At 52.0% G+C, this 24,277-nt stretch overlaps 1 protein-coding gene across 4 annotated transcripts in view; it reads right to left on the bottom strand.

The window, feature by feature from the left end:
- Window positions 1-24,277, bottom strand: part of LOC116944572 (protein kinase C and casein kinase substrate in neurons protein 2-like) — a 90,447-nt gene that overhangs the window by 20,268 nt on the left and 45,902 nt on the right. The window contains exon 1 of one of the 4 annotated variants that reach the window (XR_012942548.1): window positions 2,208-13,334. The exons of 2 other annotated variants lie outside the window; for them this stretch is intronic. Coding sequence is in view for 1 of the 2 variants with exons in the window: in XM_032958272.2 (XP_032814163.1) it covers window positions 19,714-19,763 (50 nt within the window). In the remaining variant the exon portion in view is untranslated. Of the gene's footprint in view, window positions 1-2,207; window positions 13,335-19,713; window positions 19,878-24,277 lie in introns of those variants that run through there. One more of the 4 variants, XM_032958272.2, reaches the window with a different exon arrangement.

Below are 24,277 nucleotides of genomic sequence, written 5' to 3'. Positions count from 1 at the left end.
TGTGATAGAGTGTCACCCCTTGTGATGAAGAACACTGTGATAGAGTGTTACCCCTTGTGATGAAGATCACTGTGTTAGAGTGTTACCCCTTGTGATGAAGAACACTGTGGTAGAGTGTTACCCCTTGTGATGAAGATCACTGTGTTAGAGTGTTACCCCTTGTGATGAAGAACACTGTGATAGAGTGTTACCCCTTGTGATGATGAACACTGTGATAGAGTGTTACCCCTTGTGATGATGAACACTGTGATAGAGTGTTACCCCTTGTGATGATGAACACTGTAATAGAGTGTTACACCTTGTGATGAAGATCACTGTGATAGAGTGTTACCCCTTGTGATGAAGTGATAGTGTTACCCCTTGTGATGATGAACACTGTGATAGAGTGTTACCCCTTGTGATGAAGTGATAGTGTTACCCCTTGTGATGAAGATCACTGTGATAGAGTGTTACCCCTTGTGATGAAGTGATAGTGTTACCCCTTGTGATGAAGATCACTGTGATAGAGTGTTACCCCTTGTGATGAAGATCACTGTGATAGAGTGTTACCCCTTGTGATGAAGAACTCTGTGATAGAGTGTTACCCCTTGTGATGAAGATCACTGTGATAGAGTGTTACCCCTTGTGATGATGAACACTGTGATAGAGTGTTACACCTTGTGATGAAGAACACTGTGATAGAGTGTTACCCCTTGTGATGATGAACACTGTGATAGAGTGTTACCCCTTGTGATGAAGTGATAGTGTTACCCCTTGTGATGAAGAACGCTGGCCTCATTTGATATTATTGATAGACAGAGAACGATTGATTCACGAATTAAAAAAAAATATTGAGTTTGTTGTCCTTCCCCCACACCTCCGATTTAGCAAGGTTGGCTACGTACGGTGAAAGAAGTTCAACATACATACATCATACAATTAAAATCTGATTCGAAACCTCGCGATATTCAGGTTGCACCAGATAATGCATCTGGCATGGCACACGAAGGGGAGGGCGGCCGACACCATGCCCGGCCGCCTTTGTCTCCCCAGTGGCGATGTTTATACACCGCACCAGGTACTAATTTGAGGCCGAGTCGACCTTGGGGAGGCCCATGACCGGTTCAGATAATCGTCACTGGTGATCACCGTATAGCGGGAACCAAAATCGGGTCGCCAGGTTTGTAGCGCAGCGTGCTAATCACTGCGCCACCGCCTCCCACTACGCACGCAAGCACACACACACACCAACAGCCCCATTAAAAAACACTCCACCAAGGCTTATAAGTAAACAATAACACATGATACAAATACACACAGACGCACCTTATTAAACACACACACACACAGACACAAAGATCCCCGGATAGACTTTAAAATAATCTTGGGGCAAGTGCTGTTAGCGATCACCCACGAAGGCCGATAAGGCACGCCCGGCCACCTTTCTCTACCCCAGTGCCCATGCTTCCACACCGCACCATGTACTCGATGATGCCGAGTACACACACGCACACAAACACACAAATGTAAACTCAAATCTCCCCCAAACGTCTACCCCCAAGGGCTGTTGAAGAGCAAACTTTTCAAGGCAGTGTGCCGCACAAGGGAAGCGTGTGGTCAGAAAAATGCCCACTTAAGAACAGATACTACTATCACGTGAGCCAGGTATTCATTAGTAGGGTGATTCGACGTTAGACGAATCCAAATATATTATGGGGCAGCATCCAGTGGGATCCCACTTGGTGGCGAGATGTTAACCACCTCGCTAGGTATGCAGGAAGTCGTGGGTTCGATCCCGACCCTGATGCGTGCTGTATATTTGGAGTTTGTGGGTCTCTCTCCCCGTGGTCGCGTGTTTTTTTTTCCAGGTCCTCCGGTTTTTCCCTCCATATTTCAAATTAACATCATGCGTTTAGAGTATTTGGTTGCTATAAATGTCCACATGATAAGCCCCTTCGTTAAGCTATTATGTGACCAGCTCTCTTCTGGAAAAAGAGATACATTACAGCTCAGTGGGCCTTACCTGGTAAAAACATCATTTAGACTATGTCCTCTTTTCGAGAGCAGTATCATCTTACCGAGGGAGGGAACGAGTACACGCAGAGACAAATCACCGCACGGCCGCGATGGGTTACACAACACTCCGCGTGAGAGTCCAGAGCGGTCGGCAAAGCCCACAGCACTGCACATCCTGCACGGCCGACGACGACTGGGGGAGTGCAGGTGACCTCCGACACACGACGGCTCGACTTGCGGTCCTCGTCCAGGAACCAATGAGGTCGTTGGGTGCTGGCGGGGTGGGTCGCCTGGACGCAATAACGACGAGCCCCGTTGCGGAGAATGCAAGTGAGAGAACGGATATATGGCAGCAGACAAAATGAGGCTTCCTCCGCCACGCCACTCCCTCCGCGTACAAATAATAACGCGCTCCACCCAGCTCGCACGGTCGAGGAGCCAGTGAGAAAGCCACTGCAGGTGGGTGGTGAGTGACCACACCCGCCATCATCATCATCGCCGCCGCCACCACAACAGCCCATTCCTGTGCGGTCTCTAAACCAGATCTCCAAGTTACTCGATTGCGGGGTTTGCATCATCACCACCACCACCACCACCAACCTCTCCTTCTTCACCAAAGCGAGCAAAACAAGAGAAACCAGCAGCGCTGGTATCTGCTCCTTGTTTGGTGAGAGCAGCTATCGGCAAGATAAATAGAGTCCTGTGAGAGAGCACAAAAACAAACACGTGGCTGCCTTCCATTGTACTCCCCCTACCTCTGCAGGGTCAAACTCAGCGTGAGGTCATCGCCCCCTCCACCCACCAGGCAATCCACGATTTGTGTGCCTCCAAAGCTGTGATAAATACTGTGCGTGTAAACAAACCAAAAATGTATACACAGGGGACTCTTGTACTTACGAACATTCTGAGATACGAACAAACCTGTCCCGTATGTCACGTATATTCCGCAATAAGAACAAGTGGCATCTACATCTGCAGAACGTGAAGAACCAGTGACATCTACATCTGCAGAACGTGAAGAGCCAATGGCATCTACATCTACAGAACGTGAAGAGCCAATGGCATCTACATCTACTGGAGATTATACAACTTTTAAAGCCATTCCCCGTGTTTGGTGTACATGCCGTACAACATGTTTGGAATCGACAGGAGTAAAGTTGGACTTACGAACAAATGGACTTACGAACAGACCTCTGGAACCCAACTCGTTTGTAAGTAGAAGGGTCCCTGTATACATGTAAAGGGCGACATTACGGGCAAAAATAAATACTCTGGCCTTAGAAAATATATACACATATAACGGGCAAAAATGTCTATATTATAAAAAAAATTCAACACCACGTGGTTTATATGAAGAGGGGCCATTGTTCAAAATGTAGTCGATGAAACACTTTGTTATCCGGTGTTATTGCGCGTTTCTCTGGGCTTGACGACCTGAATGTGAGATTGTCGTTGTTTGCTCTGTATCCACATCAGCAGCCATACGACGACGACGATGTGGAGGAGGAAGAGAAGATTGAAGAACGCGCGTGTTGGCTTTGTTGTTATTTGTACGCGCCAAATGCCAACGCAGCAGCGGCAGTACTAGCAGCAGCATGGTCAAATAACGTAATAAATACCGCAGGTCAGTGACCCAAGCCGGAGATTATTTAAGTTCGCCTGCTAAGCAGTCGTTTTTCACCACGTAAACCGACCACGGCGCATTGTACAGCTTACACAGGAGGTGCACACACACACACACACATGCGCGCGCGAACTTCGATAAACTCCAGCCGATGCCATCGCATTGCATGACTCGACGTGCACCTATCGGAATCTCGTTATGTATCCTGGAGAAATCAGACGAGCCATGAAGCTCTTTTTCAAAGACGTCCAGGAGGGGGGCACGGGGTCAGAAAGTTGTCGCGGGGCTGGTTGTAGCGGTAGTGCAGTGATTAGCCCCGCAGCGCTACGAGCCCGGTGACCCGAGTTCCATTCCCGCTTAGGGCCAACACCGGTGACGATTATCTGAACCGGTCCGTGGCCTCCCCTAGGTCGACTCATGTTCAAATGAGTGCCTGGTGTAGCGGTGGCGTAATGATTAGCATAGCGGACGCAGCATGCATGTCTCGACTGGCTTATAGATAATTGTCATTGATATACAGCCTTTGGATGCAAGTTTGGAATTTGTGACGATTAATAATCTGAGGGATAAGCCTCGCGTGCTATTAGAGGGTGCGGTGATTCGCCTCCCCTTACGATGCAACAATTTGTCACGATGCCAGGGGTCACGACTGGACTTTTTCTTTCCTTAGGTTGTCGTGAATGTGCACCGCACCTCCTCCGATTAGCACGGCTGGCTACGTATGGTGAGAAACAAGTTCACCATACGTACAGCAAGGTTGGCTACGTACGGTGCGAAATAAGTTCAACATACGTATGTACAGTGAGGGAAAAAAGTATTTGATCCCCTGCTGATTTTGTACGTTTGCCCACTGACAAAGAAATGATCAATCTATAATTTTAATGGTAGGTTTATTTGAACAGTGAGAGACAGAATAACAAAAAAATCCAGAAAAACGCATGTCAAAAATGTTATAAATTGATTTGCATTTTAATGAGGGAAATAAATATTTGACCCCCTCTCAATCAGAAAGATATCTGGCTCCTCGGTGTCTTTTATACAGGTAACGAGCTGAGATTAGGAGCACACTCTTAAAGGGAGTGCTCCTAATCTCAGCTTGTTACCTGTAAAAAGACACCTGTCCACAGAAGCAATCAATCAATCAGATTCCAAACTCTCCACCATGGCCAAAACCAAAGAACTCTCCAAGGATGTCAGGGACAAGATTGTAGACCTACACAAGGCTGGAATGGGCTACAAGACCATTGCCAAGCAGTTTGGTGAGAAGGTGACAATAGTTGGTGCGAGTATTCGCAAAATGGAAGAAACACAAAAGAACTGTCAATCTCCCTCGGCCTGGGGCTCCATGCAAGATCTCACCTCGTGGAGTTGCAATGATCATGATAACGGTGAGTAATCAACCCAGAATTACACGGGAGGATCTTGTCAATGATCTCAATGCAGCTGGGACCATAGTCACCAAGAAAACAATTGGTACCACACTATGCCGTGAAGGACTGAAATCCTGCAGCGCCCTCAAGGTCCCCCTGCTCAAGAAAGCACATATATATGCCCGTCTGAAGTTTGCCAATGAACATCTGAATGATTCAGAGGACAACTGGGTGAAAGTGTTGTGGTCAGATGAGACCAAAATGGAGCTCTTTGGCATCAACTCAACTCGCCGTGTTTGGAGGAAGAGGAATGCTGCCTATGACCCCAAGAACACCATCCCCACCGTCAAACATGGAGGTGGAAACATTATGCTTTGGGGGTGTTTTTCTGCTAAGGGGCAGGACAACTTCACCGCATCAAAGGGATGATGGACGGGGCCATGTACCGTCAAATCTTGGGTGAGAACCTCCTTCCCTCAGCCAGGGCATTGAAAATGGGTCGTGGATGGGTATTCCAGCATGACAATGACCCAAAACACACGGCCAAGGCAACAAAGGAGTGGCTCAAGAAGAAGCACATTAAGGTCCTGGAGTGGCCTAGCCAGTCTCCAGACCTTAATCCCATAGAAAATCTGTGGAGGGAGCTGAAGGTTCGAGTTGCCAAACGTCAGCCTCGAAACCTTAATGACTTAGAGAAGATCTGCAAAGAGGAGTGGGACAAAATCCCTCCTGAGATGTGTGCAAACCTGGTGGCCAACTACAAGAAACGTCTGACCTCTGTGATTGCCAACAAGGGTTTTGCCACCAAGTACTAAGTCATGTTTTGCAGAGGGGTCAAATACTTATTTCCCTCATTAAAATGCAAATCAATTTATAACATTTTGACGTGCGTTCAAATAAACCTACCATTAAAATTATAGACTGATCATTTCTTTTTCAGTGGGCAAACGTACAAAATCAGCAGGGGATCAAATACTTTTTTCCCCTCACTGTACATGTAAGCAGGTGCCTCAAAAGTGAGGCCAGGGGTCACACGAAACCCATGACACACAGTGAGTACAAATGGACAAACAGCGTTTGTTGCACACTCAACCCGGGCACACGCATCGGGAACTTAAGAAGGGACATTAATCCACAGTGACCTAAGAAGCATCGTTACACTCCCACCACCACCACCACCACAAGGTCACGTGGTGCGTGCACACGTGGCGCGTGCACACGTGGCGTCCGACCCCTGTGCGGACTAATGAGCGGCGGTGACCTCATAGGCAACTGCGGCTCACGTACACGCGGGCGAGAGAGCGAGCGGAGCGTTGGCATCGGTAACAAGTTGATGCAAGCCGGGACAAAGACACCCAAGCCGGGGGTGGGGCGAGGAAAGAATAACTGGTTCACGAGATTCCATAACAGGTTGCTGTTTATAAATATTTATAAATAAAATAACATTTGGTAACGAACGTGCCTCCACCGTCAACGCGCTCAAAGCAAAGATTATTTTTTGGCAGCGATTGTTAATCACGGGATCGCGTTGGCACCTTGGCCATTGAAGTACACGGCGGCATTCCCATGGCAGGAGGCGGCCTGTACAAAGCAACCGGTGATGTTGCACCAACGTGGTGCTCGTTTTCACGGCCCCAGAAGTGTGTGTGTGTGTGTACGTACGCTGAACTTCTTTCGCACCGTACATAGCCAACCGCGCTAATCGGAGGTGCAGGGGACCGCCAAATAAAAGGTTGAAAGCAGTTCTCCAGAAATGAGTTTTACAATCGAGAGAAGTGTTGTGGTGGGCTCAAGTTGTCCTCCGACTGCTGTGTGCATTTACGACCTTACACTCGTGAGCTGAGTACTCTGCGATAGTCCAGACCTATGTCCAGACGCATTCACGGTAAGGAAATGGTCACAACCTCTCAGCTGTCCGCGAGCCTTCCCACATCCATTATTCCATTCGCAATGTTTGCAACGCAGCAAAACTTGGACCGGTTTAGTACTAAACGCCGCGGTGGCGAGATGTTGACTACCTCGCCTGGTGTGCAGGAGGTCGTGGGATCGATCGCGACCCTGACACCTGCATACTTGGAGTTTGTGTGGCTCTCTCCCCGTGGTCGTGTAGATATTTCTCCGGGTCCCCCGGTGTTTCCCCTCCACATTTAGAATAAAAAACACCACGCGTTTAGAGTATTTGGCTGCTGCTATAAATTGCCACACAATGATAAGCCATATCCGTTGAGCTATCATTTGTGATAGCCAGGTTGCATCTGAAAAGGAGCTGCATAAGCTCAGCGGGGCCTTACCTGGCAAAATAAAAACTTAGTTCAGTTTATAGTTTAATGATGTGTTGGCTGACGTTGCACGCGACAGGAGCGCCACAATGGTTCAGGGCAAGGAGGAGGCCATGGCATGATCTACAACAACATGTGGCTTAAGAAGCGCCAAGCTGCACTTGCGCAATCCCAGTCGTCGGTGGCGTTGGGGCGAACCGGTGTAGTGGTGGTGGTGTTTGGGAGCAGTGGTAGCGGTTAGCACGCTGTGCTATGAACCTGGCCACCCGGGTTCGATTCCCGCTCAGGGCCAACACCAGTGAAGATTATTTTAACCAGTCCTGGGCCTCCCCTAGGTCGACTCAAATGAGTACCTGGTGCGGTGTGTAGTAAACATCACCACTGGGGAGACAAAGGCGGTCGGGCGTGGTGCTGACCACCCATCTCCTCGTGTGCCGTGCCGGCCTTCATAAGTGCTCGCTAACAGCACTTGCCCCAACAGTCTGTTCAGGCGATACGGGGGATCTTTGTCTGTTTTTTTGGGTGTTGGATTATCACCGTGATAATTGAATTGCTCAATACCATAGGCCGATTGCGCACTACATATGAAGAGTGTCTCTCGCTAGGTTTTTTTTATTTAGTAATTGGAGGTGCGTGGGGAGGTTTAAACCTCGGTCATCTCCAACCCCAAACTCTGCCATAGTACCTGGGCTATAGTTTTTACAATACAAGAAGAAACACCCGCAACTCCCATTTGGCGGTGCGAAAGAAGTCCAACACAGGTACGCAGACACGAATGAAACTGAAAATATTCAATACTCGGCGGCTATTTAATGAGTGAAGGTGCGAAGGAAAACGACCAACCAGTGTAAGGAACGTGCAAGAGCTGAAGCGCCCAATGAGTGATCAGAAGCCCAGAATTTAGAAAGGCTTAAAAAAAAACGGACACATTTTCGAACATCGAAAGAGACAAACATTTCCTTGCCTGTTGTATTGCCGTGTCCTTTTGCCCATGAAGGCAAGAAAGATCTCCCCCCCCTCCCCCCCGACGACTGACGTGCATGGAAGACATTAAACGTGAAATTACCGATGACCGTCCGTCGTCGATTTATGTAAATGACAACCCTGCCGTGGCACGCACGGCCCACGGTCTTTCCCGTAGGGACGGAAACTGGCGGACGGCTGCTCGTCACGCGTTGCCAAAGTCTCCAGGTGTGGCTCACTCCGGCCTCCCCGCAGCCGCAAGGTACATAAAGGGCGATGTCTCGTTGAAGCCACGCCGCCGAGAGTCAAGTCGCAAAGCCGCGATCGAGCGCCCTGCCACTCTACCGACCGAGCCATACACACACCCAGGAAGGTTGTTATTGGCAGTAATAGTAATCATAATGAGAATATTTATACTGGAGGAATCCGATGAGCTATAAAGCTCTTTTTCACAGATGTCGAGTAGGAGCACAAGATCAGAGAGTACAGAAAGGTAAACAAAAAACATGGTTAAAATCGTTTATTTAAAATAAATGGAAATAAACTACTATTGAAAATGAACTATTTATATTTTATCAGGTAAGGCCCCACTGAGCTATGTAGCTCTTTTTCAAAAGCGACCTGGCCTACAAATGATAGCTCAACAAAGTGGCTCATCACGTGGAAACTTATAGCAGCCAAATACTCGAAACGCACGATGTCGATACTTCATGTGGAAGGAAAAACCGGAGGACTCCACGTGACCACAGGGAGAGAGACACGCAAACTTCAAATATACAGCAGGCATCGGGGTCTGGATCGAAGCCACGACCTCCTGCATACCAAGCGAGGCCGATAACATCTCGCCACCGTGGGCCCCAATTAAAACTCACTGACAATATTCGATCAGAGCCGACAATGCGGGCACTTTGAAACACCCACTGCAGTCTGTTCGAGGTCCCTGTGGGGAGCGTCCATTGGAGCGTCTGGCTCGACACATCGCCACACCCGGCTGGGAGTTTTTATGTCACTCAAATAAAAATCCAAATCCTCTTAACTTATGCTTCTAATCGTGGCCACGCCAACAGCAACACGCGCGACGATTGCGCGTGGGAGGAGCGGAAAGCCGAAACAATTGCAGAGAGACTGGAAATGACAACACAGGGGCTGAATGAATCTCTTGCAACGGGGTTTGACTCGGCGTGTTGGGCGGGGAAAATGCTTCAACTGCGAAACAAGTTTTTTTCATTCAACAAAGGTGGGGCCCCCACTTGGGCTACGTAGCCCTTTTTCAGAAGCGACGTGGCCGCAAACAATAGCTTAACAGAAGTGGCTCACATCATCACGCGGATATGTAGAGTGAAGGGAATAAACGGAGGACCCGGGGAACAATCCACGCGATCACGGGGAGAGACATGCAAGCTTCAAATGTACAGCAGGCGTCGGGGTCTGGATCGAACCCGCGACCTCCTGCGTACGAGGCGATGTAGTTAACATCACGCCACCTCTGCATCACTCTGGGACTGGCAGCGTGGTGGAGCACTGCCCTCTGCTCGCTAGCCCCGATATTCCGCGAGTTGCCACAATTCGCGGTCTTTCAAGAAAGTTTGCCTTGCTTCCAACCACCGTGACACGCGTGCAAAATCTACGAGGGCTTGGCCAAAACCGCTGTGAGGGATTCCCCCTTTAGCGACGGTGTCGATGTGGTTAGTCTGTCGTCCTTCCCCAACGCACCTCCGATTGGCGCGGTTGGCCAAGCACGGTGCGAAAGAAGTTCAACATACACACACGTACATTTGTTCATCTACTTATTTACACCCCCCCCCACTCTTTTTTTTAACAGCCACGCCCCTCCTGGGACTTCCGAGGTTCTTCGACCCAAGTGCCGACGAGGAGCATCGCTCGCACTTTTGGGGGCCGTGCAAATCTGCGTTGGGGCAGCGTTGGGGTGGCGTTGGAGTGGCCTTGGCGCAACGTTGGGGTGTCAGGGTGGCATTGGGGAGTGGTTGGGGCAGCGTTGGGGAGTGGTTGGGGCAGCGTTGGGGTGTGGTTGGGGCAGCGTTGGGGAGTGGTTGGGGCAGCGTTGGGGAGTGGTTGGAGCAGCATTGGGGAGTGGTTTGGGGCAGCGTTGGGGTGTGGTTGGGGCAGCGTTGGGGCGTGGTTGGGGCAGCGTTGGGGAGTGGTTGGGGCAGCGTTGGGGAGTGGTTGGGGCAGCGTTGGGGAGTGGTTGGAGCAGCATTGGGGAGTGGTTTGGGGCAGCGTTGGGGTGTGGTTGGGGCAGCGTTGGGGCGTGGTTGGGGCAGCGTTGGGGAGTGGTTGGGGCAGCGTTGGGGAGTGGTTGGGGCAGCGTTGGGGAGTGGTTTGGGGCAGCGTTGGGGCGTGGTTGGGGCAGCGTTGGGGAGTGGTTGGGGCAGCGTTGGGGAGTGGTTTGGGCAGCGTTGGGGCAGCGTTGGGGAGTGGTTGGAGCAGCGTTGGGGAGTGGTTGGGGCAGCGTTGGGGAGTGGTTGGGGCAGCGTTGGGGAGTGGTTGGGGCAGCGTTGGGGAGTGGTTGGGGCAGCGTTGGGGTGTGGTTGGGGCAGCGTTGGGGAGTGGTTGGGGCAATGTTGGGGAGTGGTTGGGGCAGCGTTGGGGAGTGGTTGGGGCAGCGTTGGGGAGTGGTTGGGGCAGCGTTGGGGTGTGGTTGGGGCAGCGTTGGGGAGTGGTTGGGGCAGCGTTGGGGAGTGGTTGGGGCAGCGTTGGGGAGTGGTTGGGGCAGCGTTGGGGAGTGGTTGGGGCAGCGTTGGGGAGTGGTTGGGGCAGCGTTGGGGAGTGGTTGGGGCAGCGTTGGGGTACAGTTGGGGCGGCGTTGGGGCGGCGTTATTTATTGGAAAGTGTCGGTGGAGGGCGGCCCCCTGCTTTTGCTTTTTTTCCCAAGCGGGACGGACGCCAAGATCGCACTCATAGTTCAGCGTGGCAGTCAGACACGCGCAGCATTCCTTCCCTAGTACGCACATAACACGCGCGCTCACACACACACACGCAGATACAATTACACACTCACGCATGGATACCGACTAGGATACTTATAGAGTCTCTCTCACGCACACACCCATAGATAAAAAGAAAAGCCAACTCTTGCCCCCCCCCCCGCTGGCTTGGAGGACTTTTCTCTTCGTTACCCTCTTACAACTCTTGATGTTGCTGTTTCGACCGTGCCGGACCCCACGCGAAGCGCCAGGCGCCTTTGCCGCGCTACGTCAAGGCACGCGAGGAGAGGCTCGAGTCTCTCGGGTCCAAGGGGGCACCTCCCGACGACGACCGTACAACGACAATCTCGGAAGCCGACAAGAGGGACGCACAATCATATTGGCCAGAGGATGTTTTTGCGATGGCCGGAGTCGTGCAATGCATTTCTTCCGCTTGGCGGGCAGTGCCCAAGAGGGGGACGTCGTGGGGCAAACCGCGGGCAGCGTTCTGAAAAACCTCCGTCGCCGGCGCAAATGTGAAACTGAAAAGCATCCACCGGTTAAGATGTTTAAGACACGGGGGCGGCTTGAATGCATTGTTAGTTATTGTGTGCACGTGCTAACAACAAGTCGGCTCGGAGCATGCCTCTCAGAGCCTACATTTAACTTTATCGTTACAGAATGCGCATTTGCATTTTAAGATTATCACAACTATGCTAGCACCCCCCCCCCGCCAACAGCCTCCGCCATAAGAATGTGGAATTTCTACCACTGGCTCCGGGCTGTAAACAGCAGGTGGGGGCACCACTTCAACGCTCACTCGAGCAGGAGATCACTTGGGACTTGTTGACTTGCGAGCCGAGACAACCTCGAGCTACTGGGGCACATCTACGAAAAAGAGCTTCACGGCTCATCGGATTTCTCCGAGTCACCCCAACGAGGACCTTCGGCCCAGCGGCAACAGGCGGTGGTGGCGGCACGGCCTTCACGCTCTGTGCAGTGGGGGGCGGGGTTGGTCCTCACCCGAGCCTGGCCACCGTCAGCTCCGGTTAGGGTCGGATTGAGCAGCGCTCCTCTGCCTTGGCGATTGGAGCCACCCAACCCGGAAGACACTGCTAGCTGGCACCCGGGCGGGTGGACACAGGCACAAGCGCCTTGCTCCCCGTGCGCCAAGACAGGGGGGACACGGCACCCGCCAACCTCAGCCGCCTGTGTAAACAATGAGCGGAGCCACAGGACGAATGGAGGGAAGGAACCTCCCACCCACACGTGGTATTGTCGCTCAAATCACGTGGGGCTCCTTGGACTTGTTAAAAACTTTCCACTGCTTCACCATCACCCTCCGTCATTACCCTCCAATCACCCCCCCCCCCCCCCGCCCAATCACTCTCTGCATCCTCATTCCATCACTGCCTCACCTGTCCCTCCGTCATGATTTCTATCACTTCTCCTTCCACCATACTTCTCCATTTTATTCTTCATCCTCTTACATTTCCTGTTCACCCTTACAGCTGCCCCCTCATTTCTTCCTTCACTCATTCATTCCTTACTCTCCATCTTCCTCCACGTCTCTCTCCTTCCTTCTCTTTGCTCCCTTGTGCCCCCAACACGTCGCACCTTTCCACGTGCTCACGAATCCTTCAATCGCTCCCTCGCGCCTTTTCATTCCTCCTCTCTTTTCCTCTCCTATTCTTCTCTTCTCCTTCCATCTCATCTCTCACTTTGTCCGACCCCCTTCACTTTTCCTCTCTCGCTCTCTCCATCTTTTCCCTTTATCACTTCCCATCCCTCCCTGCTCCTTCTCTTCCCTTTCCCCTCTCGTTTCCATGAAAAAGGCTAAAATCACGCGGCCTCTCTCTCCAACTCTCCGAATCAAAACGTCGCCACTCTGTTTCCCCCTCAGTCCTTCCCCATTAAACATGCTTACCCGAGTACCCCTACCCTGCGCCCGCCCCCCCCCCCTCCAACCCCAGCGAACACTCCGACATAGAGGGAAGCCTTTTCCCACAAATCAAGACGTAAAAGCTGTGCCCCATTCATCGTCAAATCGAAGAAGTGGCCCAGCGCGGCCTTCACTCGCACGTTGGAGAACACCCGAGCAGCTCCCGCCAGAGTTAATCACACGCGGCGACCCGTGACTGGCCGACAATTACGTGGTTGCACGCATGGGCTCCCCTCGCTCTCCCGGCTCCCCTCCGCTACCCCCTGCGAACTTATCACCCTCCCCCCCCTGCCACCACGTGGCACTTGCCTTGCAAATCGAGCAGAGCGCAGAAAAATGTGCGGAATCCTCCACTTCCCTGGGGGGTTTTACATTTGGGAGAAGAAAAAATGAAATCTGCTGGCCTCCACTTGGACAAACTCGTTGATTTTGCCCAATTTAGGCGCTACACAAGAGGTGCACGCGCGAGGGTATTACCACGGCGTAGGGGGCCATGGGCATCTTTGCTGTTAGCAGCGGCGGCTAGGAGATGTTAACTACCTCGCCTGATATGCTGGAGGTCGTGTGTTCGATCCCGACCCTGACGCCTGCTGTGTATTTGTAGTTTGCGTGTCTGTCTCTCTCCCCGTGGTCGCGTGGATTCTTCTCCAGGTCCTCCGGTTTTTCCCTCCACATTTAGAATCAACGTCACGCGTTCAGAGTATTTGGCTGCTGTAAATTTCCACGCGATAAGCCACTTCCATTGAGCTATCATTTGTGACAGCCAGGTCGCTTCTGAAAAAGAGCTACGCAGCTCAGCGAGGCCTTAGCTGATGAAATGAAGGTCGTTCAGTGATCTCCTCGGTCACCATATGAACGCAGCAATGCAAAATAAATACATCACATCAGTGCCGGATTATCCTAGGAGCAAAAGTAGGTTTTGCTACGGGCCTCGCACTTTCAAGGGCCCCGCACTAAATGCTGTCAAGCTATCAATTCCGGTTCAGTGATTCTGCACTTGCTCTATTACTATAGTACTATACCGCCTTCAACTTTTATGAACGACTGGGTGTTTACGGTTAGCGATGTCATTATGTGGCTGTATAGCAAATATAAAAATACAATTACTTTACTACTTTACTATGCAAGTTAAACATTTGTGTTATAATTTGTTTTATTTAGGGCCCATTTATAACATATGCTACAGGCCCCGCACTTGCTTCATCCGACACCGACCCCCACCACCACTTTCATAGCACCACACCTCCACACGAGGGACAGAAAACACAATGTAAGCACATCGATTCGCCTAGACGTGATACGGTACGTGCAGAACTAGCTTCATCCGGCACTGCACCACATACATACGCTTGTGCATGTCGAAATCTGAAGGGGAAAAACCCCCTCCAATATGTTTAAATGTATTTCCTACGAATGATAAGAGGACAACCACTGTTTAGAGACCAAAAAGGGTTCAGCATTTGATGTTGGGGGTGAGAGGCTTACAGAAGACATTCCTTCTCAATCTGTGATGCAGTTCATCCCCCAAGGGCCAATCCTTGACACGCCGAAACGGGGGGGCTCTCCTGCTCCATGCGATAATTCTGCAAGGATGTTTAACTCCTCTCATTCCTCGACTCTCGTAACGCAATCGGGACACCATTCTCGAGAGAAGCCGACGTGACGACTCCCCCGATTAGCACGGTCTGCTACATACGGCGCGAAAGAAGTTCGGCATGCACACACGGGCGCTCAAACACCAGAGCCGTGTACCACATGGGCAGTCCCGCACAGCAACTTTATCAAAATCATGGTGTCTCTTCTCCACTCCCAACTCCCATGCTGAACACCCCCTGACTCCCCCCTCAATAGACCGTTCTCGACCCCTCTAAGACTGCCACATGCCTCCCACCCCGCCACCCCCCCCCCCAACGTATTTCCCAACGCACACTGTTTACACTGGGCGGTAGATGAATGCTTGGCTCGCGAAGCTAAAGGAATTTTCACCGTAATGCGAACACGCCTGCCTGTGACCGTGGCAGGCCTGGGAGCGCAATCGGGTTTAAATGGAAAAACGGTGAGGCGGTGGCGGTGTGGGGGCAGTGTGGGGCGGTGAGGCTGTGGGGCTGTAGGGGTTGTGGGGCTGTGGGGCTGTGGGGCTGTGGGGCGGTGAGGCGGTGAGGCGGTGGGGCTGTGAGGCTGTGGGGCGGTGAGGCGGTGGGGCTGTGGGGCGGTGGGGCTGTGGGGGTTGTGGGGCTGTGGGGCTGTGGGGCGGTGAGGCTGTGGGGCTGTGGGGCTGTGGGGCGGTGGGGCTGTGGGGGTTGTGGGGCTGTGGGGCGGTGAGGCTGTGGGGCTGTGGGGCGGTGGGGCTGTGGGGGTTGTGGGGTTGTGGGGCTGTGGGGCGGAGAGGCTGTGGGGCTGTAGGGGTTGTGGGGCTGTGGGGCTGTGGGGTGGTGAGGCGGTGGGGCTGTGGCGATGTGAGGCTGTGAGGCTGTAGGGCTGTGAGGCAGTAGGGCTGTAAGGCTGTGGCGGTGTGGGGCTGTGAGGCAGTGGCGATGTGAGGCTGTGAGGCTGTAGGGCTGTGGGGCTGTGAGGCTGTGAGGCAGTGGGGCTGTAGGGCTGTGGCGGTGTGGGGCTGTGGCGGTGTGGGGCTGTGGGGCTGTGGCGGTGTGGGGCTGTGGGGTGGTGTGCGTGCGGGGGAGAGTGGGGAACCCCCCCGTCTCCTGTTCCACGTGCTTTTTTTCTCCTTTGCTCTTAAAAAGCCCAGCGCCAAATTCCTATCGCCATGCCAACGTACAAAAACAAGAAAACTCTGAAACAACCCGAGCAACGACTAAATATATTTTTATAAATAATGCTGCCCCATGCGTACACCTCGGTGCAGATACATAAAATGCCAATTGCAGATGCGCACGCACACACGCACACAGCCAGAGTCAACCTTCAGGAGGCCCACGACCACATTAATGCGCCACTCGTCGCGGTGGCGAGATGTTAACTACCTCGCCTGGCATACAGAAGGTCGTGGCATCGAACCTGACTCTGACGACGGCTGCTCTATACCTGTAGTGTGCACGTCTCGCTCTCCCCCTCTGGTCGCGTAGAATTTTCGGTCCAAAGCTTTAGTTTGGATGATACAGGTTGCTAAGATCAGAGTGAAGAGCGATTGTTGTCAACCAAACAAAGATCCCCCATATAGCCTGTAACAAACTGTAGGGGCAAGTGCTGTTAGCCAGCAGCTATGAAGACCGGCACGGCACACGAGGGGGTGAGTGGCCAGCACCACGCCCGACCGCCTTTGTCTCCCCAGCGGCAATGTTCACACACCGCACCAAGTACTCATTTGAGGCCGAGTCGACCTAGGGGAGAGCCCAGGGCCGGTTCAGATAATCGTCACTGGTGTTGACCATGAGCGGGAATTGAACCCGGTTCGTCAGGTTCATAGCGCAGCGCGCTAACTGGCTACACTCAAGCGCCCTGCCTCCACAGCCACCTTTGTCTCCCCTGCCCCCCGCCAGTACTGACGTCGCAGACCACGCCGCTGCTTTACCAGGCAACCCTCGTTACATTTTTTTTTAGGCCGAATCAACCTACCGGAGGGGCCAAGGCCAAGTTCCGATATCATTAACTCATTCAAGTTGGGCGTGCGAGACCAAGAACAGCAGGCAGGATGCCGTGGTCATGGCACAGCATGTTCACCCGCCGCCGCCACGCCAATACGAGCCCGTGCACCCGCTGAGCTCGCGCACACGTGCGATATTACGTAAATGTTTTAGGCCGAGTTGACCTAGGAGAGGTCCGGGCCAGATTCAAATTACCACTGCCGTGTAACTTTGTCGCCGGTGAACAGCTCCGCTGTTGTAACTGTGCCCTTAGGAGTTGAATAATCCCGTGAAGGTTAACCCTTTGTAAGTTCTCTGTCGTAGTTCCGTGAAGTCACCGAAATTCCATGGAAAAACGGTAAACCCAGGCTTCGTGATGCTTTTTTTACCCGAATATATCACATTTCTCTCATCATAACCAACATCATCATCATTAGCAGCAGCGATGATCTACCCACTGCTGGATGAAGGCCATCTGACGGTCTTTCTTTGCAACAATCCGTGTCGGCGCTTGCTCCCCTGGGCCCGATTTCATGGCTCCATCTCCACGGCCGTTGTTCCGTCATGAACACCAACCGCTGGGCCACCCATCCCTTCCGGCAAATAAGAGGGGCCCCCCCTCCCCACCTCTCTTAAATTCGCCACTTTCACCATACCTTATGCGGGTACGACTGGTATCAGAAGGCGACATTTTCCGAAAAAGCAGGATAACTCCCGTGGTTACTTGCACCTCCCCCCCACCCCGACCCGCGCACGGCTCCCCGGGAGCACGGCCACGCGAGCCATCTTTCTTCGCCAAGCGGCGCTGGTAACATTTACCCGCCGCAGAAAAAAAACGGGGGCAGACGCGACACGACTACACCCACCGGGCGTCGAGCTTCAAGCGCTTGGGACCACATGTGGAACAAAACGTCAGAACGAAAGGAAAAAAAAAGAGCCCGGATTTTTACAGAGGGCCCATATTGCCTGCAGATGTCGAACGCGGCTAGATAATCGAGTGACCGACGCTTTTCCAGGCCTCCGCGCATCAAGGAGAGAACTGGCCACACCCGACCATGCCGCCTCCTGCTGCGGAAAAAAATGCCTCATCCCTCCGGTTCCATATGTGGATTCAACGTTGAAGTTACCGAGGCCTCTGTTAACAATCAGGGGGGGGGGGGTGGGGAAGAAAACAAGCTAAACAAAAAAACTTCTAAATAAATGAGTTTGTCAATCTGGAAGATTATTTAAAGGTGCGCAGCTCCAGCGGCTTCCTAATATCGGAAGGAAGAGCGTTCCAGACGGCCGCAGGAGCGCATCTGAAAGCGCCGCGCGACGAATGCGGTGACCGACGTCTTTGTTCGATGGCTTAGCAGCCAAAAGCTGCCGCCGCCGCCGCTGACGAGCGGAGTTCGCGGGGTGATGATTTATGATCGTTGACGAGGTCAGCGAGGTATTGTGGTTCACTTGTGGCAAGCACTTTGTGTGTAATGAGTGCGACTTTGTAATGTAATCGTTCGGCAGCGATGCTTGTACCCCTAAAGAGTGTCGCTATAAATGTCCAAATGATGGGGCCACTTTGTTGAGCTATCATTTGTGGCCAGTTCGCTTCTGAACAATAAGTTAATACCTCAGCGGGCTTTGCCTGGTAGGATGGGGATGGTTTAGTGGTTGCATTTGTTTGTGTTTGGGTGATGTTTGCCTCGTTTGTGCTTTGCACTACTATGGTGTTTTTTGTTTTGTTTGTTGTTGTGGCGTTCTTACCCCGTGCCCCGACTAGACAAATGTGAAAATCATCGGATTCCTCCTGCAGTAGAAATACTGATTCTGATCTCAAATAACCTGCGCGTGCCCCCACGGTGGTTTCAGCGTCGAGCGACGCTCACTGCCCGAGACGGTGGCAAGAAATTCAACATCGGCACGCGACGGCCCGGCGACTTCGTAATCAACAACCGCCACAAGCCGCGTCGAGTGGTGGAAATTCCACATTTCCATGGCATAACTACGACTATCCCAACCCTCCCCCCCCCTCCGTAACGCACACAACAACCGCGATGGACATACCATTAAAAAGGGTAGAAATTCCACAATTCTCTGCCAAGGCTCGGTTTATTTTTAACGTGCGCAACAAGCCGTTCTGGAAACGACGAAACGATAGACTGCCCAGCCAAGCTGGGGTAAGCCTCGTCCTCGTTAATTAACACGACGGCGTTGTTTACCTCCGAGGGACGAAGAGATGAAGAAGCGGACGGGTGGTAAGGCCTTTCCAGATTACAACAATGTGAACTCGCAATGTTAGCACCATGACCTCCAAAGTGCTCCAAAAGCACAGCCAACCTGACAGTGAAGAGACCGATCACAGCCCTTCACGTAATGCGTTTTTGCACGGCAAGAGCCTGGATGCTCTCAAGCACACCGCGCGTGTAGGAAGGTGTGGAGATTTACTCTGTGAGTGGAACGATCGAGGACTGAGTCAAACTGCGAATGCAGCGAGATTCAAACCATCAGGCGATGACTTCACCACCACAACACCCCAACACAACCACGCCGTGTGCTGGTGGAACAGGTGGACTACTCCACTCAGCTACCCCGACACAACCACGCCGTGTGCTGGTGGAACAGGTGGACTAATCCACTCAGCTACCCCGACACAACCACGCGTATTCCCGTGTGTTCGCGCGGTCATTGTAAAATCGAAAAAGAAAGGTGCAGGATCTAGTGAGCAATTACCATCGTGGCTCGCAGGAACAATTCATTCTCACAGCTATTACTGTCGACTGCAACATTTTTACAAGTTTCCTAATTGCTGCGTAGCGATATGCTAATTACAACAATTTCGTCACCACAAATCACTTTACTTGCATGAATATACTTGTTTTAATAAAATAATATTTTAATTATTCTTAAGATTGCAGTGGAAATGTGCGGTAACGTAAACCTAAGGCGTTCCTCAGGGTTCCCATGACAGGCCCGAAGGCTTAAAAACATATTTTACATTCGTACGATTCAGTGGAAACACCAAAACATTTCATAGATTGCATTAAGGCCAACAATACCAGCAGCGATTCTTCACGTTTCCCGTGAAACACTCCCATGACTCGAACATCCAAATCAAAGCATTTCGAAAATTCTTAGGATCCGTTAAGAAAAACCCCAAAACTGACAAGGCCCCAATGAGTGGGCGGTCCTTCCCTCGTAATCAAGCCGTCAGTGACCAATTGCCTCGTCACTCCAGTTAATTATTTAAGAATCCAGAGCAGGACAGCGCAAAGGTGAAAGAGACAAATGATATTTAACGTGTAAAAGCAGAGCGAGCAGACTCCCTCCAACTCGGATGGAAAATACTGCGCGTTAATAATGTCTCCGGGAAGCTCCCCGCACCGCAACCCCCGCACTGCCACCACCACCCCCCCTTCCTCCTTCCTTGGCCGCCCGCCCCACCCGGCCACGCCTGGACGTGTGCCGCTGCGTTCCCAGCCACGGCCCGCGGCCCCAACAATGCGGTGGTGGTGGTGGTGGTGGCGGCAGCGCCGGCGCCGTTATCTGAGCAGCGCAGCAGTCAGGGGGGCCCCTTTCCTCCCCGGCGGCGGAGGGAGCAGGAGGAGGGTGGCTCGCTCGCTCGCCCGCCCGCCCGCCCGCCCCGCACGAACGACCTGACCAGCTGACCAACTACACACGACACGCACGGCTTCTATCACGGTGATCTTTGATACCAGATGGCCATTTTAATGCCATTTAACCGCCGCGTGCGAGTTTAATGTTATTGCGGACTGCTCACTCGTTTTTTTGCATCGTACAAGCGTCGTGGTTGTTGCGCTGTTGTTATTTTTTTGTCACGTTCATAAAACGTCCCTGCTTTGGGTTTTCGCATCTCCTGTAAACCCCTCCCGCCCTGTGTAACGTGCTGGCTACCGTCGTACCAGCCGCTTTGGCCGGGTTGCCATTAAAAGAGATTCTTAGCTCAATTGACCGTAACGAAAATAAACGGACTCGACAGCAGCGAGCATCATGAATGGTAAAACCACGTAAAAAGAAAAAACCAGCACACAAATACATGACGAGTTCTACATGGAAGCCCGATTTGGAATTCACACTCTGAAAGTGATGTTTCAATTTGGCCTATCCCTATCCTAGGCCCGTACTGGAACCTCGTATTATCATTAATATGATGGATGGGACTGACATCCGTGGTCCAAAACCTCAACCTATTCGTCATGTTGTTGACGATTCATTCGTGTTGTTCCACCACCAAAATCAACCCTGACTGTGTCACGGTTAAATTCGGCAATGCGTGGCGGTGAAGATTTACAGCGAGGGAAAAAAGTATTTGATCCCCTGCTGATTTAGTACGTTTGCCCACTGACAAAGAAATGATCAGTCTATAATTTTAATGGTAGGTTTATTTGAACAGTGAGAGACAGAATAACAACAAAAAAATCCAGAAAAACGCATGTCAAAAATGTTATAAATTGATTTGCATTTTAATGAGGGAAATAAGTATTTGACCCCCTCTCAATCAGAAAGATTTCTGACTCCCAGGTGTCTTTTATAGAGGTAACGAGCTGAGATTAGGAGCACTCTTAAAGGGAGTGCTCCTAATCTCAGCTTGTTACCTGTATAAAAGGCACCTGTCCACAGAAGCAATCAATCAATCAGATTCCAAACTCTCCACCATGGCCAAGATCAAAGAGCTCTCCAAGGATGTCAGGGACAAGATTGTAGACCTACACAAGGCTGGAATGGGCTACAAGACCATTGCCAAGCAGCTTGGTGAGAAGGTGATAACTGTCAATCTCCCTCGGCCTAGGGCTCCATGCAAGATCTCACCTCGTGGAGTTGCAATGATCATGAGAACGGTGAGGAATCAGCCGAGAACTACACGGGAGGATCTTGTCAATGATCTCAAAGCAGCTGGGACCATAGTCACCAATAAAACAATGGTAACACACAACGCCGTGAAGGACTGAAATCCTGCAGCGCCCGCAAGGTCCCCCTGCTCAAGAAAGCACATATACATGCCCGTCTGAAGTTTGCCAATGAACATCTGAATGATTCAGAGGACAACTGGGTGAAAGTGTTGTGGTCAGATGAGACAAGAATGGAGCTCTTTGGCATCAACTCAACTCGCCGTGTTTGGAGGAGGAGGAATGCTGCCTATGACCCCAAGAACACCATCCCCACCGTCAAACATGGAGGTGGAAACATTATGCTTTGGGGGTGTTTTCCTGCTAAGGGGACAGGACAACTTCACCGCATCAAAGGGACGATGGACGGAGCCATGTACCGTCAAATCTTGAGTGAAAACCTCCTTCCCTCAGCCAGGGCATTGAAAATGGGTCGTGGATGGGTATTCCAGCATGACAATGACCCAAAACACACGGCCAAGGCAACAAATGAGTGGCTCAAGAAGAAGCACATTAAGGTCCTGGAGTGGCCTAACCAGTCTCCAGACCTTAATCCCATAGACAATCTGTGGAGGGAGCTGAAGGTTCGAGTTGCCAAACGTCAGCCTCGAAACCTTAATGACTTGGAGAAGATCTGCAAAGAGGAGTGGGACAAAATCCCTCCTGAAATGTGTGCAAACCTGGTGGCCAACTACAAGAAAAGTCTGACCTCTGTGATTGCCAACAAGGGTTTTGCCACTAAGTACTAAGTCATGTTGTGCAGAGGGGTCAAATACTTATTTCCCTCATTTAAATGCAAATCAATTTATAACATTTTTGACATGCGTTTTTCTGGATTTTTTTGTTATTCTGTCTCTCACTTTTCAAATAAACCTACCATTAAAATTATAGACTGATCATTCCTTTGTCAGTGGGAAAACGTACAAAATCAGCAGGGGATCAAATACTTTTTTTCCCTCACTGTACTTGGCCGAGCTGCTGCAGCATCGATGCCCAACTAACCGAAACAAACCACACGTTTCCATTTATTTATAAACTGGTCACTTTTCTTTAAAATAAACGTTATCACAGATCTGTACAGGATACATGCCGTACAGTATCCGCACGCACGCGTTTGCTTGCGAGCTGTACATTCGGGAGTGACTGGCGATTTCACGCGCGACCGCACAAACGCACACGCTCAAAGACAAAGATCCCCCATATAGCCTCAACAGACTGTTGGGGGCAAGTGCTGTTAGCGAGCACCTATGAAGGCAGGCGCAGTACACGAGAGGGTGGTGTGGCCAACACCACGCCCGGCCGCCTTTGCCTCCCAGCGGCGACGCTTTTACACACCGCACCGGGTACGCATTTGAGTCGACCGAGGGGATTCCCAGGACCGGTGCAGATAATCGTCGCCGGCGTTTGGCCGCGAGCGGGGAATTTCGAACTTGGGTCGCCGGGTTCGTAGCGCGGCACCGTGAACCGCCGCCGCCGCCGCCGCTCCCCGGACGCGCGCTCAGTCGCACGCGCGCCAACACAAGCAGCGCGAGCGGCGTCGCAACCGCCACCGCCTCGCGTTCTCGCCCAGAGAGGATCACGCCCGAGCGGCACACAGGTGGCTCTCGCTCGGGGGGGGGGGGGGGGGGGAACGACGTGTTCAAGGGAGCCCTTCCTGCCGGCCTTTTAAAGCGGCCGTTCGGAAACCACTCTCATTGTGTGCCGGGGGTTTTTTTTTTGGCTATTTTCGCAGCGATTCACTTTTTCCACGCGCGCGCGCGCACAGAGAGCGCACTGAAAACACCCGCAGCCCGACCAGAAAAACAACGCGGGGCAGCCTTCGTCTTCGGAAGGGGGTGGGGGGGGTGAAACGGGGGTGGGGAGACGTTAACCAGCAACACCCCTGCCTGGTCGCTAAAGCAACCCAAGCATTGACCGCCAACGCGTGACCAATGTTTAGGCTTCGACACCAACGGCACGTGGCTCGAGAACACAGCACCGGGAGGCCGGCGGCACTGCTGCCAGGGACAGAGAAACTTGTTCAAAGTAACGTGGAACCCGCGGAGGGGGGGGGGGGGACACCATAAACTTTTCTTCGCGGTTACTCAATGGGGCATTGCCGTGCTTAGAGACCAGCTGTTCATAATCAGAATCTTTATATCGACTGCAGGAGGAGGATGAGGAATCTGATGAGCTATGAAGCTCTTTTTCACAGATGTCCAGTATGGGGCACGGTGTCAGCGAGCGTAAACTCTATGGGGGGCGGTGGGGTGAGACACGGTGGTCGACATCAGCACTGGGGAAGAGGGGGGGGGGGGTGAGACAATTCTGTTGGCAAGGGCTCCGTGAATCTACGCTGCCGGCCACACAGCTGGGAATCATTCAGACCGACACTGGCAAGTGGCAGGCAAACTTGGCCGCCAGGTTCCACGCGGCCAAAGTGGTTAAACTGCAGCAAAATCTCTGCTATCCAACCGGCACTTTCCCATCCGGAAAGCTCGACGAACTGGCATCTGTCACTGAGTGGCAAGATGAGTCTTCCTTCACGGTCCCGGAAAAATTCCGAGAGCCATCCGGCATTTAGCCCGTGCACTTTTCGTAGATTTATCATTGTTCACGGAAGCTGCAGGACACTGCTGAGTGGTGGCGCTAGCTGAAGTCTGTATAACATATATACGGTACTGTACTACTGTATATTGTCCCCTAAGCGGCCACACTGCTTCTCTGCAATCGACTT

This window comes from Petromyzon marinus, chromosome 21, assembly GCF_048934315.1.
Source record: "Petromyzon marinus isolate PM22_M1 ecotype Great Lakes invasive population chromosome 21, UKy_Petmar_22M1.pri1.0, whole genome shotgun sequence".
NCBI lineage: Eukaryota > Metazoa > Chordata > Hyperoartia > Petromyzontiformes > Petromyzontidae > Petromyzon > Petromyzon marinus.
Note: the sequence above shows the minus strand (reverse complement) of the source record. Positions and strands in the feature narration are given on the sequence as shown.